The 19618-nt window shown below is 39.5% G+C and overlaps 1 protein-coding gene across 5 annotated transcripts in view; it reads right to left on the bottom strand.

Moving 5' to 3' along the window:
- The window catches only part of SRGAP1 (SLIT-ROBO Rho GTPase activating protein 1), a 258617-nt gene that overhangs the window by 5938 nt on the left and 233061 nt on the right, over positions 1-19618 (bottom strand). For all 5 annotated transcript variants that reach the window (XM_008524590.2, XM_008524591.2, XM_070621938.1 and 2 more), the window contains 6 exons: positions 18244-18349; positions 15604-15828; positions 12987-13066; positions 5581-5761; positions 4157-4291; positions 3688-4027 (listed from right to left, as the gene is read on the bottom strand). In XM_008524590.2, coding sequence (XP_008522812.1) covers positions 3688-4027; positions 4157-4291; positions 5581-5761; positions 12987-13066; positions 15604-15828; positions 18244-18349 — 1067 coding nt within the window. The remainder of the gene's footprint in view (positions 1-3687; positions 4028-4156; positions 4292-5580; positions 5762-12986; positions 13067-15603; positions 15829-18243; positions 18350-19618) is intronic.

The raw sequence follows: 19618 nt of genomic DNA, 5'->3' as shown, positions 1-19618 counted from the left end.
TACTAATATTAAATAATCAAAGCTAGTAGATCAATAATGAGATTTAATATTTTCATTGCTTTTTGCCATCGTTTTCTGAGCCCAGTAGTGGTGTACAAGATACTTTGAGATATTTCAGTTATTTGCTGTGATTGTATAAATACTCTTGATACATAATTCAGCTGCTACAAGCATTTTAATTTATGGTATTAATGTTAATAATATTTTTCCTGATTGTACTTCTGTGATAATCATTTTTACCAGTAGTTCTTGCTTGGTAAGTAGGATTTTGTCAGTGAAGAGTCATGGAAGTCTGCTTTGCTAGTTCTCTCCGTGAGATAGGTGCAAAACGCAGTTTGGTTTTCAAAGTCATATACGGTAGTTTCATTCATCCAGAATCTGGTTCACCTGCCTTGACTCCATGTGTAGACACATTTACTAGCTTTTCAAGCGTGTACTTTCTGTTTAGATAACCTCATTTTATCAGTGTGCTGTTCCTAAGAATAGACGTTCTTCTATTAGTATTGGAATCTTTTTTTTAAATTTTTTATTATTTTTTTTATTGAGTTATTGATAAAACCTAACTCTTTTTTGTATATAAACATAAAGTATTTTTTTCACGGTGTTAAGGTTTTCTAGGAATGCAGCTAAGATGTAAATTATACTTTGTTTTGATTAGAACTGTATGACCAAAAGCGGTCCACTGTTTTAGAAAATCACCTTACTGATGGAAACACCCTTCATGGAATCTGAGTTAAGACCAATGAACTTAATACGCTTTGACATCAACGTGCATTTTTTTTTTGAGGAAGATTAGCCCTGAGCTAACATCTGCCGCCAATCCTCCTTTTTTGGCTGAGGAAGACTGGCCCTGAGCTAATATCCATGCCCATCTTCCTCTACTTTATATGTGGGACGCCTGCCACAGCATGGCTTGGTAAGTGGTGTGTAGGTCCACACCTGGGATCTGAACTGGTGAACCTCAGGCCCCCGAAGCAGAACTCGTGAACTTAACTGCCATGTCACCGGGCCGGCACCATCAATGCGCATTTTTAATTGTTGTATTTATGGTAACTCTACATGTCCGTGAAGGCTTTTTACTACTTCTTTTGTCTTCTAGTGTAGTCAAGCATTAACTGAAACACATTTGCTTTAATATTTATTTCATTTTTTATTTATATTATATTTAGAATTTTATCTGTTTTTTCAAATTAGTTATATCATTTATCAATTTATTTCAGATGGCAAATGGGAAATTACAAAATATCTGCTTCAAAAAGGTGGAGTGTGTTCCGATACACAAATGGCTAAGCAAAATGTGGTGTGTATATATATATACACACACACACACACACACACACACACACACACACAATGGAATATTATTCAGCCTTAAAAAGGCAAGAGATCTCGCCATCTGCTACAACGTGGATAAACTTTCAGGACATTATGATAAGTGAAATAAGCCAGTCACAAAAAGACAAATGCTGTATGATTCCATTTATATGAGGTAGTCACACTCATAGAAGCGGAAGGTAGAATGGTGGTTACCAGGGGCTGGGGAGGGAATGGGGAATTGTTTAATGGGTACAGAGTTTCAGTTTGGCAAGATGCAAAACTTCTGGAGATCTGTTTCACAACAATGTGAATATACCTTACTGAACTGTACACTTAAAAATGGTTAAGATGTTATGTTTTTTACCACACACACACACACACACACACACACACACACACACACACAGGTGGAACACTGTGTGAAATAGGGTAGGTGGAGCAACACCGCTGTGGTCTGGTTGAAACGCTTTTCCTCTACATTCCTAGGGCTTCCATTCACTTGGGGCATCACCTTTATGGCAGTGCACAAAGGTAACTGATTTCCATGTCCATTCCCCCACTGAATTCTAAGCATCTTCAGGCAGAGGCTGGCTATCGATGTAACTTTGCATCTAGAAAGCCTGGTATGGGACCTGGCCTACAGTACAGTAAGGGCTCAATAAAGGTTTGCTACAGGATTATTCCAAGACACGATGATCACATATGGATGCTGAAGTTTTTGTAAAAGCTCCATCAGGGATTCCAGTGATTTGTTTAACAAAAGAATTTGCATGTTTTTTGTATGAACACCATGATAGCAGGCTTACTTGTCCTCATGGGAAAATCTGGAGGCAAGATGGAAAGATAAATAAAGGACACAGCTGGAAGCCATTCTGTGAGGGTGACATCACTTTTCAAGTGATTATTTTCATATGTGGTTTCCATTTGATGCTAAACATATGGATTTGTTTTTTTTTTTTTTTACAAGTCTTTGCCCCACAGAGAAAGTGCAGAGTCTGGTTTATCTGTTGAATTTTTGTTTTTATGATTTACAATTAAAAGATTTCCTGTTTCTAAAAACAAAAGGGTTAAACAGACCTTATTACGCCTTCCCACTCCCAAACTCCTAATTCCCTGTCTCTCTAACCTAAATCCTGTTTCACCTGCCTACTGCAAGCAGTGATGTTATGGATTTCTCAAATCATTAAATTCAGCTATAGTCAAATATCACTGGCTCTAAATAGGCCTCAAAGGGTCCTGCATAGCGCTCCAAATAGAGAAAACCAAAAGGTCGAAAGTCTTTTTGATTTATGCTGAGAAATTACTGTGCACTTAAAATTGGTTTAATTTCTTTAAAAAAAGACATTAAACTCCTCACACAATCTAATTTTCTATCCAAAACTGTTTTTCATTAGGACAATGAAAATAGCTTGGAAATTTGTCATATCAATGCGGGTTTCCTTGGGCGCTTATTATTAAAAATAATCCATCTTCAGGACTTCTCCACGTTTTTCATTCATTTCTCCTTCACTCTTTTTTGATTTATTTAGTTAGTTTTTAAGCTTCACTGGCAGCTGGAAGATGCTTCAGACTACTCAAATGGCAAACCCTGAATCTATTCCCCGCCTTTGTCCCTGACTACACACGTCTTTTCCGATGGCCTATGTTGCAAAAAGAACTAGAGGGAAGAATGGTAGGCCGATGGCAAAATCCATTAATACTGTTTTACTTTTACTTTGTCAGTTCTAATCACTAGGAAAAATTACTAATTTTTTAATTAAAATTAAATTAAAAATTTAAATTAATTAATGAAAAAGTTACTGCCCTTGTCTGCGGTAACTGTTGGAAGTGAAGACATACGTGCATTCAGGAGTGACGCAGGAGCCAGACCTGCTGTTCTTCAAACAGCTAACCATTATTTCTCCTATTACTTATTGACTAATCCGTCATTTCCTAAGTTGCAAGTGTCCTCTTTATCATATAGTAAAATGTTTCTGTTTCTGGGCCCTCCACTCTGTTCCATCAGTTTGTCTGTTTCACTATCTTTAGCATGCATTTAGGATCTGGTAGGGCTAGTCTGTCCTCATTCTTCTTTTTCAGAGTTTTCCTGGCTATTTAGCAATGACGTGTTTGAATGCCCTGGGGTCCTTCATTTCTGCCATGTCTCTGTTTAATCAATATGAACCTAATACACTTGGGTCCCTCCAGTAACAAAAGGTTCTTCAAAAGAGACCCATAGTTGGGCTTTAAATTAAAGAATGGGCTGATTCCCTTTCTGTTTTCTTTAGTTGGTTCTATACAAAAAACTGGGTACAAAAAAGTCAATCCTGCTCAGCTCCTTCATCACACCCCAACTACCCAGCAAGTACTAGTCCATCAAAGGGATCCTACCTGAGCGATTGTCTCGGGGTCCAGGGGCTTGTGGTCATTGAAGCCTGTGTATTGCCCTGATGACGTGGACCTTCTAATGGGAGGGCTGTCGATCTTCTTAAGGGAGTCGTGCCGGCTGATGTTGGTCAGGCTGCCGTGGCCCGGCCGGCGCCTCCTCTCAGGACTGTCATTGTTGAGGCCACGGTTCTGCAGCAGGCCCCGGGGGTGACTGGCCAGGTTTGGGGACCCCAGGTCAACTGAGGAGTTGGAAAGAGCATTCGGGGGGTGGAGGGGGCAATGGCCATCACTGGTCCTGCCAGGACGCCTCACTGGAGGGGGCGGCTCTCCTCTTTTTCTTTGTCTAAACATACAGAGAGAGAGACAGAGCAAACAGGAGAGCGTATCACACTGGGTGACCCTCAGGACTGCAGCTCCTCAGAGCTCCTGGGAGAGGGGAGGTTCAGGAGCCTGACGACCAGACTTCACCTACCTGGCCAAACAGCCATCGGGATGCCGGTCCGTGGGGGAGTTCATGTCCTTGGATGAAGACTTGTCCTCAGTGACTGGCCCACTGCTGGCCTCGCTGTCGGCTTTTTGGCTCAGAGTGTCTGAAAATGTGTCATCCCTGAAACAGTGACAATCAAGAGTCAGGGTCTTTTGCTAGATGAATGGGGACAAAAAAATAAGTGAAGGCATTTACGTATGTAAGTCTTTCTCTTATTAACATGACCTTTTCCTTTTCACAATAAAAATAACACAGTTTCATTTCAGGTATATTGGAAAATTCAGATATATTGAAAAGAGGGAAGTAACAATCACCCCTACTGTGACATAACATCTAGAGACAACTACTGCTAGAATGTTAGAAAATATCCTTCTACACTTTTTTCTATGCCAAGGATTCATACCTACGATATATGCATCCATGTGTATGGTGTTTACACTATAGAAACTTATATGTTACGTCATACCTTAGACATAGGTGACTGCGTGTCTGTGTATACACACATATAATATTCCTTGGATTCTGAGATACACATTTTTAACATTTCTAAAGTTAGGCTGAATCATTTAATCATTGTATACATTTTATGTGGTATATTTCTCTTCCTTGAAAAGATGCTCTTAAATTGGTGCTGCATTGTGAATGCCTGTATTCACAAAACAGGGATTACACTGTACATATTATTTTGTAACCTGATTCTTTCACTTAAGATATTATGACCAAATTCACATCTCTTTTTGAAATTAGAGCTTTCACATCAGCAAAATTATTATTATTTATTTTTATTATTTTTGGTGAGAAAGACTGGCCCTGAGCTAACATCTGTGCCAGTCTTCCTCTACTTTGTATGTGGGACGCCACCACAGCATGGCTTGATGAGTGGTGTAGAGGTCGGGTCCAGGATCCTGGCCAGGAACCCTGGGCTGTGGAGGCGGAACGTGCGAACTTAACCACTACGCCACTGGCCCTCGTCAGCAAAATTAAAAAGAAGAAAAGCAGCCTGGAGATGACTCTTTTTAGACTTTAGGCCAGTGTCTTCTTTGGGAACCTGGAATCGAAACAGTAGTCAGACGCTCAGAGAAGAGCCCCACAGGTTTTGGAATTAGCAATGTCACTTCAGCTCTTCAAGCTCTTCTTTGCACAGGGGATTTTTCTAAGGACCTGAACGCTTCCAAAGGCGTCCCTCACTCGTCCTTGCCCTGAACCCCCTCACAGAGTTTCAGAGATGAAGACCCGCGGCCCCCGAGCACTGTGAGCAAAGACCCATGAGCACGGTAGACTGTGCTCAGCTGAGACGTTTCGGCTCTGATCCCTTCTGCTCTCTTCTCCTAAGACCAAGGTCAGTTTAAGAACCATGACTGGAGTCCTCCCTCGGGAGCACCCTGGCGATGGGAGCTGGGACTACTCACATATCCTGCACCACGATGTACTGGTGGGGCACGAGCCCGTCGATGCCGTTGTGCCTTCCCTCCCACCAGTCCTCGGACGCGCGGTGATAGAGCAGCAGCGAGGCGCCCTTCTTGAAGGACAGCTCTCTGGCCGATCGCCCCACGTAGTCGAACTTGGCGATGGCTTCTATTGGCTCACATTCTACAAAGAATGCACCAGAAAACAGTGAGGGACAAGGTTGTTAGGAAGGCATCATACACTATCTGAAAGGTCTAGATGAGGCCTTAGAAATAAACAAGGCCATTTTAATATCCAGACAGAACACGGTAATAAACAAATCAACAAAGCAGGAGAAAATGAGGCTGTTAAATGAGTTACAGGAAAACATTCTCTTGCTGTCACCAGTTTTTCAGGCAAAGAAAAACTGAATGTTAGATCTTAATTTCCACAGCCTCTTACTAGAGATATAATGACAGTTTAATACAAAATACTTTAAACTTTGCAATATGATATACAGAATCTCTCCTTGGGTTGTAAGATCCTCCACAATTGCTCCCATATCATTTTGACATTGATGGAGTCCCCTTGCAACATGTTAATACCATTTCCAACATGGGAAAATCAGTATCCCAGAACACTAGGAAGTTTATGCTTTACTTGTTGATTTAAAAAAAAAAATCAAGTTTACAAAAATTGCCACATTAAATATTATTTGAATACATTTAATTCCTCATGTACTTTTTTTGGCACTATCACAGCTTCAAACTACCACCAACAGGCAAAATAACTTTGTTTTCTCTAGTATCAGTGACAAATTTTGGATATTACCCATGAAACAAGCATAACTTAGCATGCCCTGTACCCAATTTAAAAGACTAGAGGCAAAAATTATATTTTCTGGAGGTCAAAAGATATTCAAGGGAGCGTGGTCAATGAAAAAAGCCAATCTCAAAAGGTTACATACTATATCATTCCATTTATATAGCTTGCTTGAAATGACATCATAATAGATATGGAGAATAGACTAGTGGTTGTGAGAGGTGGGGGTGGGGGAGGGGATGGAAGGCTATAAAAGGGTGGCACGAGGGATCCTTGTGATGGAACTGTCCTTTATCTTGACTATAGTTGTGGTCACACAAATCTGTACATGTGGTAAAACTGGAAGGAACTAAGTAAACACATGAATGAGTGCATGTAAAAACTGGTGAAGTGTGAACATGGTGGACGGATTGTCTAATGTCAGTTTTCTGGCTGTGATAACAGCACAGTCATGTAAGATATTACCATTGGGGAAACTGGGAGAAGGGCCTGTGGGATCTCTCTGTATCATTTCTTACAATTGAATAAGTATCTACAATGATCTCAAAATACAAAGTTAAAAAAAAAAGATATTGAATTCTGGGACTAGAATTGGAATTTTGGCTTGATCTAATTCTGACCACATTTATTGAAGGCAAATAAGAGGACAAACTAAATAAAACAACTACAACAGGTACTTTCTGTGATTCAGTTTATTGCAAAAAGCTCCTCAGTTTGGGGCCTTACGATCTTTCCTGCCCTTTCTCACCATCACTCCATCCTCACCCCTGCTACCAACAGTAGGTGAGTAAACATTTGATCAACAATAAACAGAATTACAAAGAGCCAGGACAACTGGGTTATGCTTACAGAAATAGACCTACGCCATGAACGATGCCTCATTTGCTAAAAACTGAGCTTGCATTAGTTTCCAAATACTCTAGAATATGCGCACATACATAACAGATTAAAACCTGCCTGTCAAATATTTTCTCAGCAAACTGTTTTCTATTTCCCTTGGTAACAAACCTTCCCCTTTAAGAGAGTTTATTTTTTCCAAAGTTTATTGCAGTATCTTCAATATCTGTCATACTTATATTGAATAAACTGCATAAGAAGTCCTCAGATAGCCAGCTAGACTTCTTTCTCACTTGATAAATTCAAACATTCTCTGGGACATGTAAGGCAAAGGCATAAGAATCAACAAACACAGTGAAAAAGCCTAGGTTTTACCTTATATAAAGGGCCTGGGTGAATTTCAGCTATACATTTAAAATAAAGACAAAGAAAATGCCCCCTCTTTTTGCTAGTGGATAATGTTTAAGGTGAATAATATTTCATATTGCAGAAGCACAACACTATAATCTGCATGTAGTACACGGCTCAGCAGAGTAGCTGTAAAAATAATTTTAAAACAACAGCTTAAGTCCTTTAACAATTTAGCTTTTAGATCATATGTTAACATTCTAGTATTCCTCCCTAAAATTACATTTTCTTCATTAAAGCAATATAAATAGCAGCTTTACTAAGTATCTACAAGTCTGCTTCATAGAGGAGGGAATATAACTTTATAGTCAAAGGGATTGACTTTATAGTTCGTTCTAAACTTGCAGATAAAGAATAAATTCTGGTTGATCTGTGACAACAGATGATAATTTTTTTACCCCAGTTCTCCTTGGGGGACAGAAATAAATATGTCAGTGAAGTAGGGGACACAAATATATCTGTGGAGGAATGAAGACATGACATTTATTAAAAAGAACTTCATGACATGTAATTTGCAAATATCTATGTGAATATATGCCCACGTGTTTAAATTTCATTTTACTAAAGGAAATGGAAAGATACAAGCCCATAACACAGTGTACATCTCTGTACTGGTCAAAAGGAAATGAAGAGAGAACCCTGAATGCTCTTTAATGCCATCCCATCATACACTGTCAATGCTGGTCAAGGGCTGTTTAAGACTATTTAACAGGTATAGGCATATTTTATCATAATTTCATTGATCATGACCTCTATGATTATCTCTTCTTTTTATTTTTGAAACAACTAGCAACAGGATTATCAGACTCTGCTTATTTAATTTAAATGTGGAGAGGCTACGAAAGAATGACCAGATGAACCAGAAGTACATTTTATTGGTAAGCCTACTACATCAACTAGTAATTCTAAGCGATTTCATTACTTTGACTCTTTCTGCTCCCACGAGAGTCACTTGACAGTCAAATGTCAATCAATAAGCTATTTATACACATCTGAGTCTAGTCACGGCAGAGCACATCGATCCCAGGGTGGGAAGAGCATCAGCCCCCTTTCAGAGAGAGTCACATGGTTTAAGGCCCTGCAGAGACCCTGTGGAATGCAGCTGCTATCAAGAACAAGAATAAGAGTATAACATGATAACTTCGTTTTCCTGCATGGCTATTATAATTTTGTGCAAAGGGAAAGAAAATTCAGTAGAACTGATTTTCTGACTGCCTGGGGCTGTCAAGTCTTATATTTCCATTTCTTGTTGTTTTATATAAAACGTTAGTACATCACACTTTCTCTTTGGGACCTTGCTGTCCCTGACACTTTCCTCCTAGATCTGTTACCAACTGCCCTTGCAGATGATGGTTTTGTTCTGTGACAGCTTCTCCTTTGGAAACAAAAGCTATTCTCTCTAGTGATGCCATAACAGAGAAAAGAAAATACAATACCCGGGCAATCAAAAAGACAATCAATGTGCTAGTTCATTTAGTTGCAGGACTTCAGAGGCTGGCTGTGGGCAAGGGTATCTGTCCTTTAGAAGCAATGCTTTTCCTTCCAGCAAAATCAGGTGAACATGATCAAAATGTTATCTAAAACACAGAGCCCTCGGCAAAGCTTCTCTTTTGTAGTCAAGGGGTAAGAACAACTGACAGATGGCATGGTGGTGAGCCTGATGTTTGGGAAGAGAGATGGCTGGAGCTTTGTCTTGGCTTTTCCTGCCACTGGGGAAAGCAAGGAAATACTTAGAGAAGTCAGCAGTGAAGAAGGAATGAACCATATAGAGAAACAAAGAAACTCAAGACAAAGGAACATGGTGGTGGAGGTGGGGCTCTGAGACTTTGAAAAGCAACAACACAGCTCTCGCTTCAAAGAATGTCTTCTTATGTTCTAAAAATGCCAATCCGTCTTACATTTAAAAACACAAACTTTCTTTTTTCAGCAGAGGGTGGACACTAGACACCCTAATTACCCTCCTGCTGAAATCAACTGAAAATGCTGGATTAAAAACAAATCTTTGTAACTGCATTAATAAGCTACCGTGACAGTAAGGAATGCCAAAGACCAAAAACTCAAAGAAAAGTGGAAACCCAGGCGAGGTAAACAGAACACTAGAAAATGCAAGTCAGAGTTTGCCTTGAGGGCATTTCCCTGCCTGGTTAACTTAAGCTTTCATTTTGCACAAAAGACTAAGTCCAGGGCCTGCCCCGCGTGGAGAATCTAAGAGCCCACAACGGATCACACTCTCAGTGTCACAGTGAACTTCTAGTTCTAGAAATCTTCCTCCCTTCTAGCCCTCCACACTTCTCCATAGATTGTAACCACCCCCTACCTCCTAACCCTTCCAACCCCTGGACTTGAGGAAATAATCTCTCTCAAACCTTGGAACAGATCATCTCTAAGAATCCCAACCACATTCCACTCCTCAGGGAGGTTTGCATTTTCAGTTCACACTACCTTGCTGGCCTGGAAAATCTCAAGCTAAAAATCCAATGTAGTCCCAACCTGGTTGTGCCCCAGGTGGAAATAAATGAAAACCCTCTCTGAAGGAACCTACCTTCAACTGAGCCTAAAGGAATTCCACCAAGTTCCAAGAAATAAGTAAAGAAACTACAAAACACACTGGAAAATAAGACTCAATGAGCAGGAGCCAATAAAAATCCAGGAAGACTTCAGATATTAGAATTATCAGACATATAATCCAAAACAATGGAAAGGATTAATATTATGAGTAAGAGCAGAAGACTATAAAAAACGACCAAGCAGCACACACGAAAGTGAAGTAAACAGAACTTGTAGAAAAAAAATTAAACATAAAAATTCAACGGATGGGTTTAAAGCCGATTAGTCACAGCTGGAGGGAGAATAAAAGGATCATGCATACAGCAAAAGAGGTACTAAGAGAAAAGTGACAGCTTTATATGTTCATATTGAAAAAGTGTTGAAAAGGGATGTTAAGCATTAAACTTAAGAAGTTAGAAAAAGAAAAAAGGATCTCTACAGAGAAAAGCATAAAAGTTTATTGGGAGACATTGAGTAACTAGAAATATGTTTGTGAATTGGAAGACTGAATATTATAAAATATCAATCCTCTCCACATTAATACAGGTAGAATCAGAGCAACTGCATTCGAAACCCCAACAGGTTTTCAGGGTTTTTTCCGTTTGTTTTAAGAACTTAATAACTGAGTCTAAAATTTAAGTGAAATTGCAAAGGGCCAGGAACTGTTAAGAGGAACAAAGTCAGGAGTCTTAATTTGCCAAATATTAAGATTTATTAAAAGGTAACAAAATTAAGATGGTGATGTAGGAACAGACAAGGAGACCAATGGAAGAGAACAGAGCCCAGAAACAGACACATGAGTAGACACACTCGATTTATAACACAGGTGTGGAGCAGCGGAGAAAGCACAATCAAGGCTAGGACAGTTGGGGCAATGGTGTATCCATACGGAGAAAAAAGGAACGGACCCCTACCTCACACCATATCTCCAAATAAATTCCTGCTAGAATAAAGACCTATGTGTGAAAAACAAAACCTTAAAGGACTTAAAAGAGAACAAGGGAGAATCATCTTCATTCCCTGAGGGCACTGAGGATTTCTTAAAGGAGACACAAAGTAAAATAATCATGAAGGAAAAGATTACTAAATTCAATTACTTAAAAATTAAGATCCTTGGGGGCTGGCCCCATGGCTGAGTGGTTAAGTTCACGCGCTCTGCTTCAGCGGCCCAGGGTTTCACCGGTTCAGATCCTGGGGGCGGACATGGCACCACTCATCAGGCCATGTTGAGGCGGCATCCCACATGCCACAACTAGAAGGACCCACAACTAAAAAACTATACAACTATGTACCGGGGGGCTTTGGGGAGAAAAAGGAAAAATAAAATCTTAAAAAAAAAAAATTAAGATCCTCTGTTTAGCAAAAGACACAATAAGCACATGAAAGAGAAGCTACAGAGCAGGAAAAGATGTTTACAAAATGTCTACCCAATAAAAGACCTGATCCACACCCACAAAGAATTCTCGTAAATAAGAAAAACACCAAAGTCAAACCAAACCAAACTAAACCAAACAAAAAAAGTCCAGAGAATCTAGTAGTAAAATGGGCAGAAGACCTGTTAGGAATTTCACAAAATAAGAAACCTAAATATATAAAAATGAGTATATCTGTATTAACCTGTATCAAATATCTGTAATACCTGTATTACAAATGAGTACAGCTGTATCAATGTTTTTTATTTTCTGTATTCTGACATCTGGGGTCTTGATGACCCCAGAGGGACTGCCCCTCCTGGGGTTAGCCAAGTCCTAGAGATGGCAAACAACTTGCCTGCTTTTCAAATACAAACCAGTCAATGCAGGGCCCGCACCTGGCTGCCTCCTCTATCAGGCTCTCACACTATGGGCCACTATCCATCTGCCCTGATCACGGGGCCAGGTGCCAGATAACTAGAGATGGCCCCTGTGCCCCTGAGCCTGCTGAAAGAAGTCAAACTAGCCCATCCTAGACCTGCTTACCCAGCCTCTCCCAGTCCTCCCTGCAGAACCCACAATACGGGCTCCTGCCGAGTTGCCCCCTCTCCCTCTGCTCCTGACCGACCCTGGTGCTTCCCAGGGTGGCCCCCCCCCAGGTGTGGCATGTCCCTTCCTCTTCGGAATCGTGACTAACAAAGTATCTTCTCGATGGCAATCATATCCTGATCTGTCGGCCTTACTTTACCCCAAATTTTCTATTAATACACTATATTTTAAAAGACTATCTTCATCAGTCATCAGAGAAATGTAAATTAAAATCACAATGAGATACCATTACACGTGGACTATATTAGTGGAGATTATGATATTTGGTTAAAAGAAGTGTGGATGAACACACACAACTCGAGGCTGATACACTGCTGATGGGAGTGTCTATCAGTACAACCATTTTCAAAAACTGCTAGTTTTGAGTAAAGCTGAAGACATGCTACCTCTCAGGTGTGTATATCTTAGAGAAACTCCTGGACATTTGCAGTAGATACATGTTCAAAATATTCATAGCAGCACTGTTTTTAATGGCAAAAAACAGAAAATGCCTCACATATTCATCAATAATGAAACAGACGAGACAAAAATGAAACAACAAGCCATTTAAAAAATACAAATACATAGCGGTTACCCCTGAGGGGGCAAGGAAGGCGATGGGATCAGGGAATTGCAAAGGTAACTGTTTTTTTCTTGAAGTTGGTGGTGAATTGGATGTTCATTGTAACTTTATGCTTCATAATTTATACATCTCTCATAAATATTCTTTTGTATTACTGAATTTTTAACACAAGCAATTCTAAAATAAAGGCTATAAAGACTGGTTTTACAACAGCATGGGCATAAGGGCATACCGTCCTCACTGGTGTGGGGCTCTGTCCCAGCGTCCTGGTCCACCTCCTCCAACGTACCGTGCTCACTGTATGGGCTGTCGCTGTGGAGTGGAAACAGAAATGCATATGAAGCCAAAGTGGAAAGAATTTAAAACATGGACAATTGCTACTGTAAGAAAAAATAGGAGATTTTGGAACGGCAAAGGAGTACTGGATAGACTTTCAATGGATCACTGGAGCCTCCGAGGCTAATCAGTCCCGTGTATGTGCCTTCCTCTTTGACTAGGCTATTGTACAGCTCTGTAAAGAGAAGTTAACTTGTAGAAAACCGATAGCATCACAAATAATTCTTATCCATACAAATGAAAATGTGTTGAATTCTAGTGGAATATGCCCTATGGTACCCCAGGTTTTACAAATTCATTTCAACATTCCTTATTGCATGTAAATTGATTGTTCTTTGACTTCTGCTTTGAATTTGTTCTAGTATCTTTCCTTTCTTTTCTCTTCTTAAAAGATAGGGTCTCTTTGTTTGTTTGTTTTTGGTGAGGAAGATTGGCCCTGAGATAACATCTGTTACCACTCTTCCTCTTTTTTGTTCCTCCCCAAAGCCCCAGTACATACTTGTATATCCCTGTTGTAAGCCAGTCTAGTTCTTCTTTGTCAGATGCTGCCACAGCATGGCTTAATGAGCAGTCTGTAGGTCTGTGCCCAGGATCTGAAGCAGCAAACCCCAGGCTGCTGAAGTGGAGCATGTGAACTTTACCACCACACAACTGGGCTGGCTCCTCCGTCTTTTCTTGACACATGTTCATTTTATAATTGTATGAGAGTTACAATTTTATCCTTTTTAAAAACCTATCCTTTAACACTACTACCACCTCTCCTCAAATGTACACTGATAATGGAATTAGGGTCACAAATACCAACCTGATATTACCGTAAAAGCCCATTTCTATTTGGTGTTGGGGGGACAAGGAAACTGCTGTCATATTGACTTTCTGTTTAAAATGAGCAATACCCATCGAGAGCACTGTGTATAGGAGGAGGACATAATCAAGCACATGTAATTGGTTGCAAGACTTTTTTTTATGGGGCTTTCACCCTGTTTGTAAAAAGCAGTGACCAAAGAAAGTCCTAGAATACAGTGCATCAAATAATACTGATCAGACATCCACACACTTGCTGTCTGATAACACGAAACAGCAGAGCTTGCTGATATAGCCTTGAAGATCTGGAAATACTAAACATGCTTTGACACGCACCGACCTTGAAACAAATACGACCATGGAAATAAAATCCCGTATCTCAACAGGGCTGAGTTTTACTCATCTTTCCAGAGCCACACTCACTTAACACATTGCGCATAGTAAGTGCTCAAGTAAATATTTTTGAATTGCATTTCATGTGTAAAATTGCTGGATGTACTACAGAACTGGAATGTACCAGGTTTTCTTGTTAACTTAGAAAGCAGAAATTCTGGAAATAGTCTAGTTTCCGTATTTTTATGGCATATCATCATACTGTGGTTTAAGACCGTACTGTGGTTTAAGTAAAACATAAGTATACTTTTAGTTGTTGAAGATATTTCAGCTACTTATTCCACTTCTACTTAATCCCCAGTAAGGAAACGGGAAAGTGTTCTGAGGAGAGTCCAGAACAAAGGACTTAGACAAGTTTATTTCCAGCTGCTCCTGGATGGGAGCTGCACAGGGCAGTTTCCGAGGTCGGTTGCAAAGGTAGCTGCTGAGTGGGGAGACTCAGGTGGGCTTTGGAATCAGACAGACCTGGGCTGCTTCCAGTTACGGCGGTCATTGGACAGGCCCCTCAACCTCTTGACTTACGTGCTAGAGTGGTCACGAGGAATACAGAGATCATACGCACTGAGTAGCTGGTACTCGTAGGGGCTCAAGGAGTCGAAGCTACTTCTATTTATCTGATTTCTCAGAAGCTGGAACTCATATATCAAATAGTGAACAGGAACATTTTAGGGTTCCCTACCTTTGGGATAAATCAATTGACTACACTGCCTCCATTTTTGTAGTTCATTGGGAGGTAACTATACCGCCATATTAAAAAATTTTTATCCCAATAATATATTAATATAATAAATTTGCTCAAAATGACCTTTACTGCTATAATTGGTTAGAACAATATTTACTGGTAAGAACAAACATGAAAAAACGTAAGAATGAAAACACATTTGTTTGACAGGGGACCTTTAAAATGAAAATTTTGAAATACTTTATATAGAATCAAAACTATCTGTTTCAGAATGAAAATGAAATTTACCAATTCAATCAGTTATCTTTTCTTAATGTAACAGTAAAAACTAATACAGCTCTATGTAACATCAAAACCTTTACTCTCTACAAAAGTCATGATAGGGTGGATATATCTAAAAAGAAGCAATCTTGGAGAAAAGGGAGGGATGAATATGAGTTTCCAGAATAAGAAGCCAGTGCTGTGAAGGGTCTTAGTGTTCTAACTTACCTCAAGTGTTCCTGCTGCGTCTTCCTTTTTCTTTTTTATTTGGAAGCAGTGGTGCCTTATGGTCAATTCTTTTTCCTAATGAAGCTGATTATCTATATTTCCGTAATTTTTCCAGAGGGAGAAGAAATAAAACTTTTGGACTTACCAGTAGTCATCTCCAGCCATACATTTCTCATAAACAGGGCCATCCAGCTCTTTAGCATCTGGGAAAATAGTCTCATGGTGGATGATAATGGTTTTGACAATTTCATTCACGTGAGCCTGGCAGGACACTTGATCCTGTATTTCAGGGACGGGCATCAATGTTGGGCCAAAGCAAATGGCCAGATTATAAGGGTCCATCATGTTCTCATCACTGTACTGTGAAAGACTATGAAAGGAAGCAAGAAAGGAGTTATAAAAGATCAAGGGGAGAAAAGAAAATCAATACTTAATAAGCCAGCTCATATTCTGAAAATAGGGATCTAAACGTTTATTTGGTTTTTATTATTAGAATAAAATGATATTCCACCCTACTTTAAGTTGGCTCAGCAAACTCTAAAGAAAGTAAAGTGACTCAGAACCTTTCAACTAGGTAGAAACTGAAAGGGGAATGTAAGTCCTACTTACTTAGTTAAGTGGCATTTTTCAAGGCCACAAGGGAGATTAAGAGAATCTCTACTACAATGGAGACCAGGATCCAGTAAATGAGCTGCATTTGGAAACATTATGGTCAGGCTCTAAATGCTGCTCAAGTAAACTGGGAAGGGCAGTAGTGATCTCTATAAGGCCTTACGGATGTTTTTAAAATTCTCCTCCCACTATTCAAAATCATCTCAGATCCAGTTTTCTCCTCTAAATCATGAGGAAAGCCTAGAGGAAAACAAAACACCTTTCTTTGTAACCATTGAAAGAAAGCACATGATTCCAGGCTTTATAACTTGTTTTGGGTAAGACTACCAACACCAGGTGACAACCAGGATCACAAAAGACATTACAAGTGCAAGAGAAGGGAAAAAGATCCTTGATTCTCTCATTCCATTTAAAGCTGGCAAACATTTGGGGGAGGTTTCCGTAATCTAGTGCTAATTTCTAAATTCAATCCAATGGATATTTGTGAGCTATTTTCCACAGGTGACTCAAAATAAGCCAGCTCTTGATTGCTATGCCTCTAGCACACAGGCAAGGTGCTGTTCCAGGGGGAATCTAGAGACGTTATCTTCCAGGGTCTAAAATGTCAATCTTGAAAGGAAATGTAAAATCCAGGTGAGCAGATGACAAATGGAAGGAGAAAAAAAGAGACTCAACTACCTATGTGACATGGTGACAGACACAAAGAAACTGAGATACCATGTGACATGATACTTTACCCTTTTTTAGAAATAAGATAGTCTAGGAAGTAGAAAACACAAAAGCATAATTTCCACAGCTGACATATGTCTTTCCCTTCTGCCACTTCTCAAACATACAATCTTAACAAAACGTTCACAGTAACAGCCAACGATCACGTTACAGATCATCTTGAAAATGGATGCAGGAAGGAGAAGGGAGATTCAGAATAGGAACGGTCTAATTTTCAAAGGACACATTAAGCTCAATGGGGAGAGTCACCGTTAATCTTTCTGGGTCTTTAATTTAGTGCCGGCTTGAAGAGCAAAAACATGATACAAAAATCTTATTTCCACATTTCGATTTTACAATTAAAAAAGAACAGGCTATTTGTCACCTGGGTGACTAAGCTTAAGGGTAAAAAATTTACAGCATCTATTTAACCTGAACATAGTTTATACCCATCCCTCTAGACACTACTTATGTCCAGTGGTGACTTCTGTAGGAATCGGTTACTGTCATTTTTGGATGTTTTATTGGATGTTCCATTCCATATGATTCCCTGCCAGCACTTCCCTATCGTAAGATACTTGGTTTGGGGGGTCAATCTGAGCGGGTATGATTTCAGGAATAGTCAGCAGCATTGTACTAAGTCCCCATGGCTTTTGAGAACCAAAAACCTCCAGTGAGATAGAGAAGAGAAAATATCCTCATTTTAGGAAGGGAGAATGCGAGAAGAAGGCATTTCCTCAAGCTTACCTCCCCCCAACCCCTGGCCCGGATTTCCTTATTTCTAATTCCTTAACTGAAATGTTGAAAAGCAAGAGAACTCTTAGAGAGGACTTGGGGAGGATGCTCTTAGAATGCAGCCCATGCATCAGGAAGTAACACAACTGAAAATCAAGTTGCCTAAATTAAAAGACTAAAGTTTGAAAATAATGCAGTGATTTTTACTGTGTAGCGGTGATTTCTGCTACATTGTTTTAGAAATATCTGAAAACTTAGAAACATCTTCTTCTTGACAAAGTCTTATACTGAATTTACAGGAATTCTTTTTCAGATTTGTGTGTAAGTCTCATCTGCAATTCCTGTCTTTCCCCAGCTACAACATCAAAACTCACAGAAATTTTCTGGAGTGAGCAGGTGAAGTGGTTTACATTATTTTGACAAAAACATTTATGACATTAGCCTGGGACTGAAGTTGGAAAAACACATTTCCCCGAAAAGTGTTCTTTTTAGTAATATTTGTATATTTTTGCATTTATGGGCACAGTTTCTGCGTCTTTCATCGATGTTTTGATAACCTTGATCTGCTGAGGAAGAAAGTACCTTCAGCATATATTCAATAATCTTCTCTTCGACCTGCTGATAGATGGAACCCAATGTACATTTTACAGAATCCAAGAACCAAGACAGAACTCAGAGTGGTGCAAATGCAATTAAGATGGGTACTTTGGCAGAGCGTTAGGGTACTTACTGATTGAGGAAGGCAAAGAGGTACCTCATCACTATAAGGACCGACCTGGGCAAGGTCAGGAGGAGTTTGCGGATGTGAAGCGCCCTCTCATAGAGATTATCTGTTCCTACAGACAGAAGAAGACATGGTCAGCATCCTTTCACTTGCCACATTTAAAGCAGAACATTGTAGTACCAAAGTTTCTATCTGCACATAAGCAACAGCTTGCCCTTGAGTGAGATGCAATTGTATCCAATATAGCAAATAAGTGATCAGCTTGGGTATTCCACCATTTCTGAAGGCATCTCCTCTGACTCATCACTGGTTTCTGATTTCCACGGTCTTGGTGTTAAGCAACTTAGTCTTCTAGATTTAAAAGTTATTGGAAGCAACCTAGGTGCCCATCAAGGGATGAATGGATAAAGAAGATGTGGTTCATATACACAATGGAAGACTACTCAGCCATAAGAAATGATGAAATCTGGCCATTTGTGACAACATGGATGGACCTTGAGGGTATTATACAAAGTGAAATAAGTCAGAGGGAGAAAGTCAAATACCATATGATCTCACTCATAAGTAGAAGATAAAAACAACGACAAACACTTAGCAACAGAGATTGGATTGGTGGTTACCATAGGGGAAGGGGGGGAGGGCAAAAGGGGTGATGAGGCTCACACGTGAGGGGATGGACTATAATTAGTTTTTGGGTGGTGAACATGATATAATCTATACAGAATTTGAAATATATTACGATGTACATCTGAAAGTTATATACTGTTATAATCCAATGTTACTGCAATAAAATAAAAAAAATAAAAGTAATTTTTCACTTGCTGCTATTTCTAATTTTACATCTGATATGATTTCAACTCCTTTTTGCTGCGTGATAACTAAAGTAGCTTTTGGGGACATTCTCTCTCCTCCACCCCATTATTCATTAATCCATCATATATTTGTCTACTAATTATTATGATTCAAGCAATGAGCCAGGTGTTCAATCTCTCCTTCCTTAAAACTATCATAGTATTTTATTTGTATGACTTTTTACCTTGTATCATATTACTTCATCAATTTTTCAAACAAACATTTTAGGTGAGCCTACTAGGTCTGAAGCACTGAGTTAGGCATTGGGAATACATTAGTGATATGATTCCTGGTCTCACAGAATTTACACCCTGGTGTTGACAGTTATTTATTTCCTGATCCTGTCTTCCCTGTGGGATGGTGAACTCTCTGAAGGAGGGGTACCTCGGACTTCCTAGTATTATTTTATCTCTTTACAAGGAGTACAAATTGTCCAAAGCTTTTCAATACTAAAGGGCCTGTGAACAGCAGCAAAAAGGTTACTGCTAATAATCTATCTGCATAATGGTCCATATTTTAAAACAAATTT

The sequence above is a fragment of the Equus przewalskii genome, chromosome 5 (genome assembly GCF_037783145.1).
Source record: "Equus przewalskii isolate Varuska chromosome 5, EquPr2, whole genome shotgun sequence".
Taxonomy (NCBI): domain Eukaryota; kingdom Metazoa; phylum Chordata; class Mammalia; order Perissodactyla; family Equidae; genus Equus; species Equus przewalskii.
Note: the sequence above shows the minus strand (reverse complement) of the source record. Positions and strands in the feature narration are given on the sequence as shown.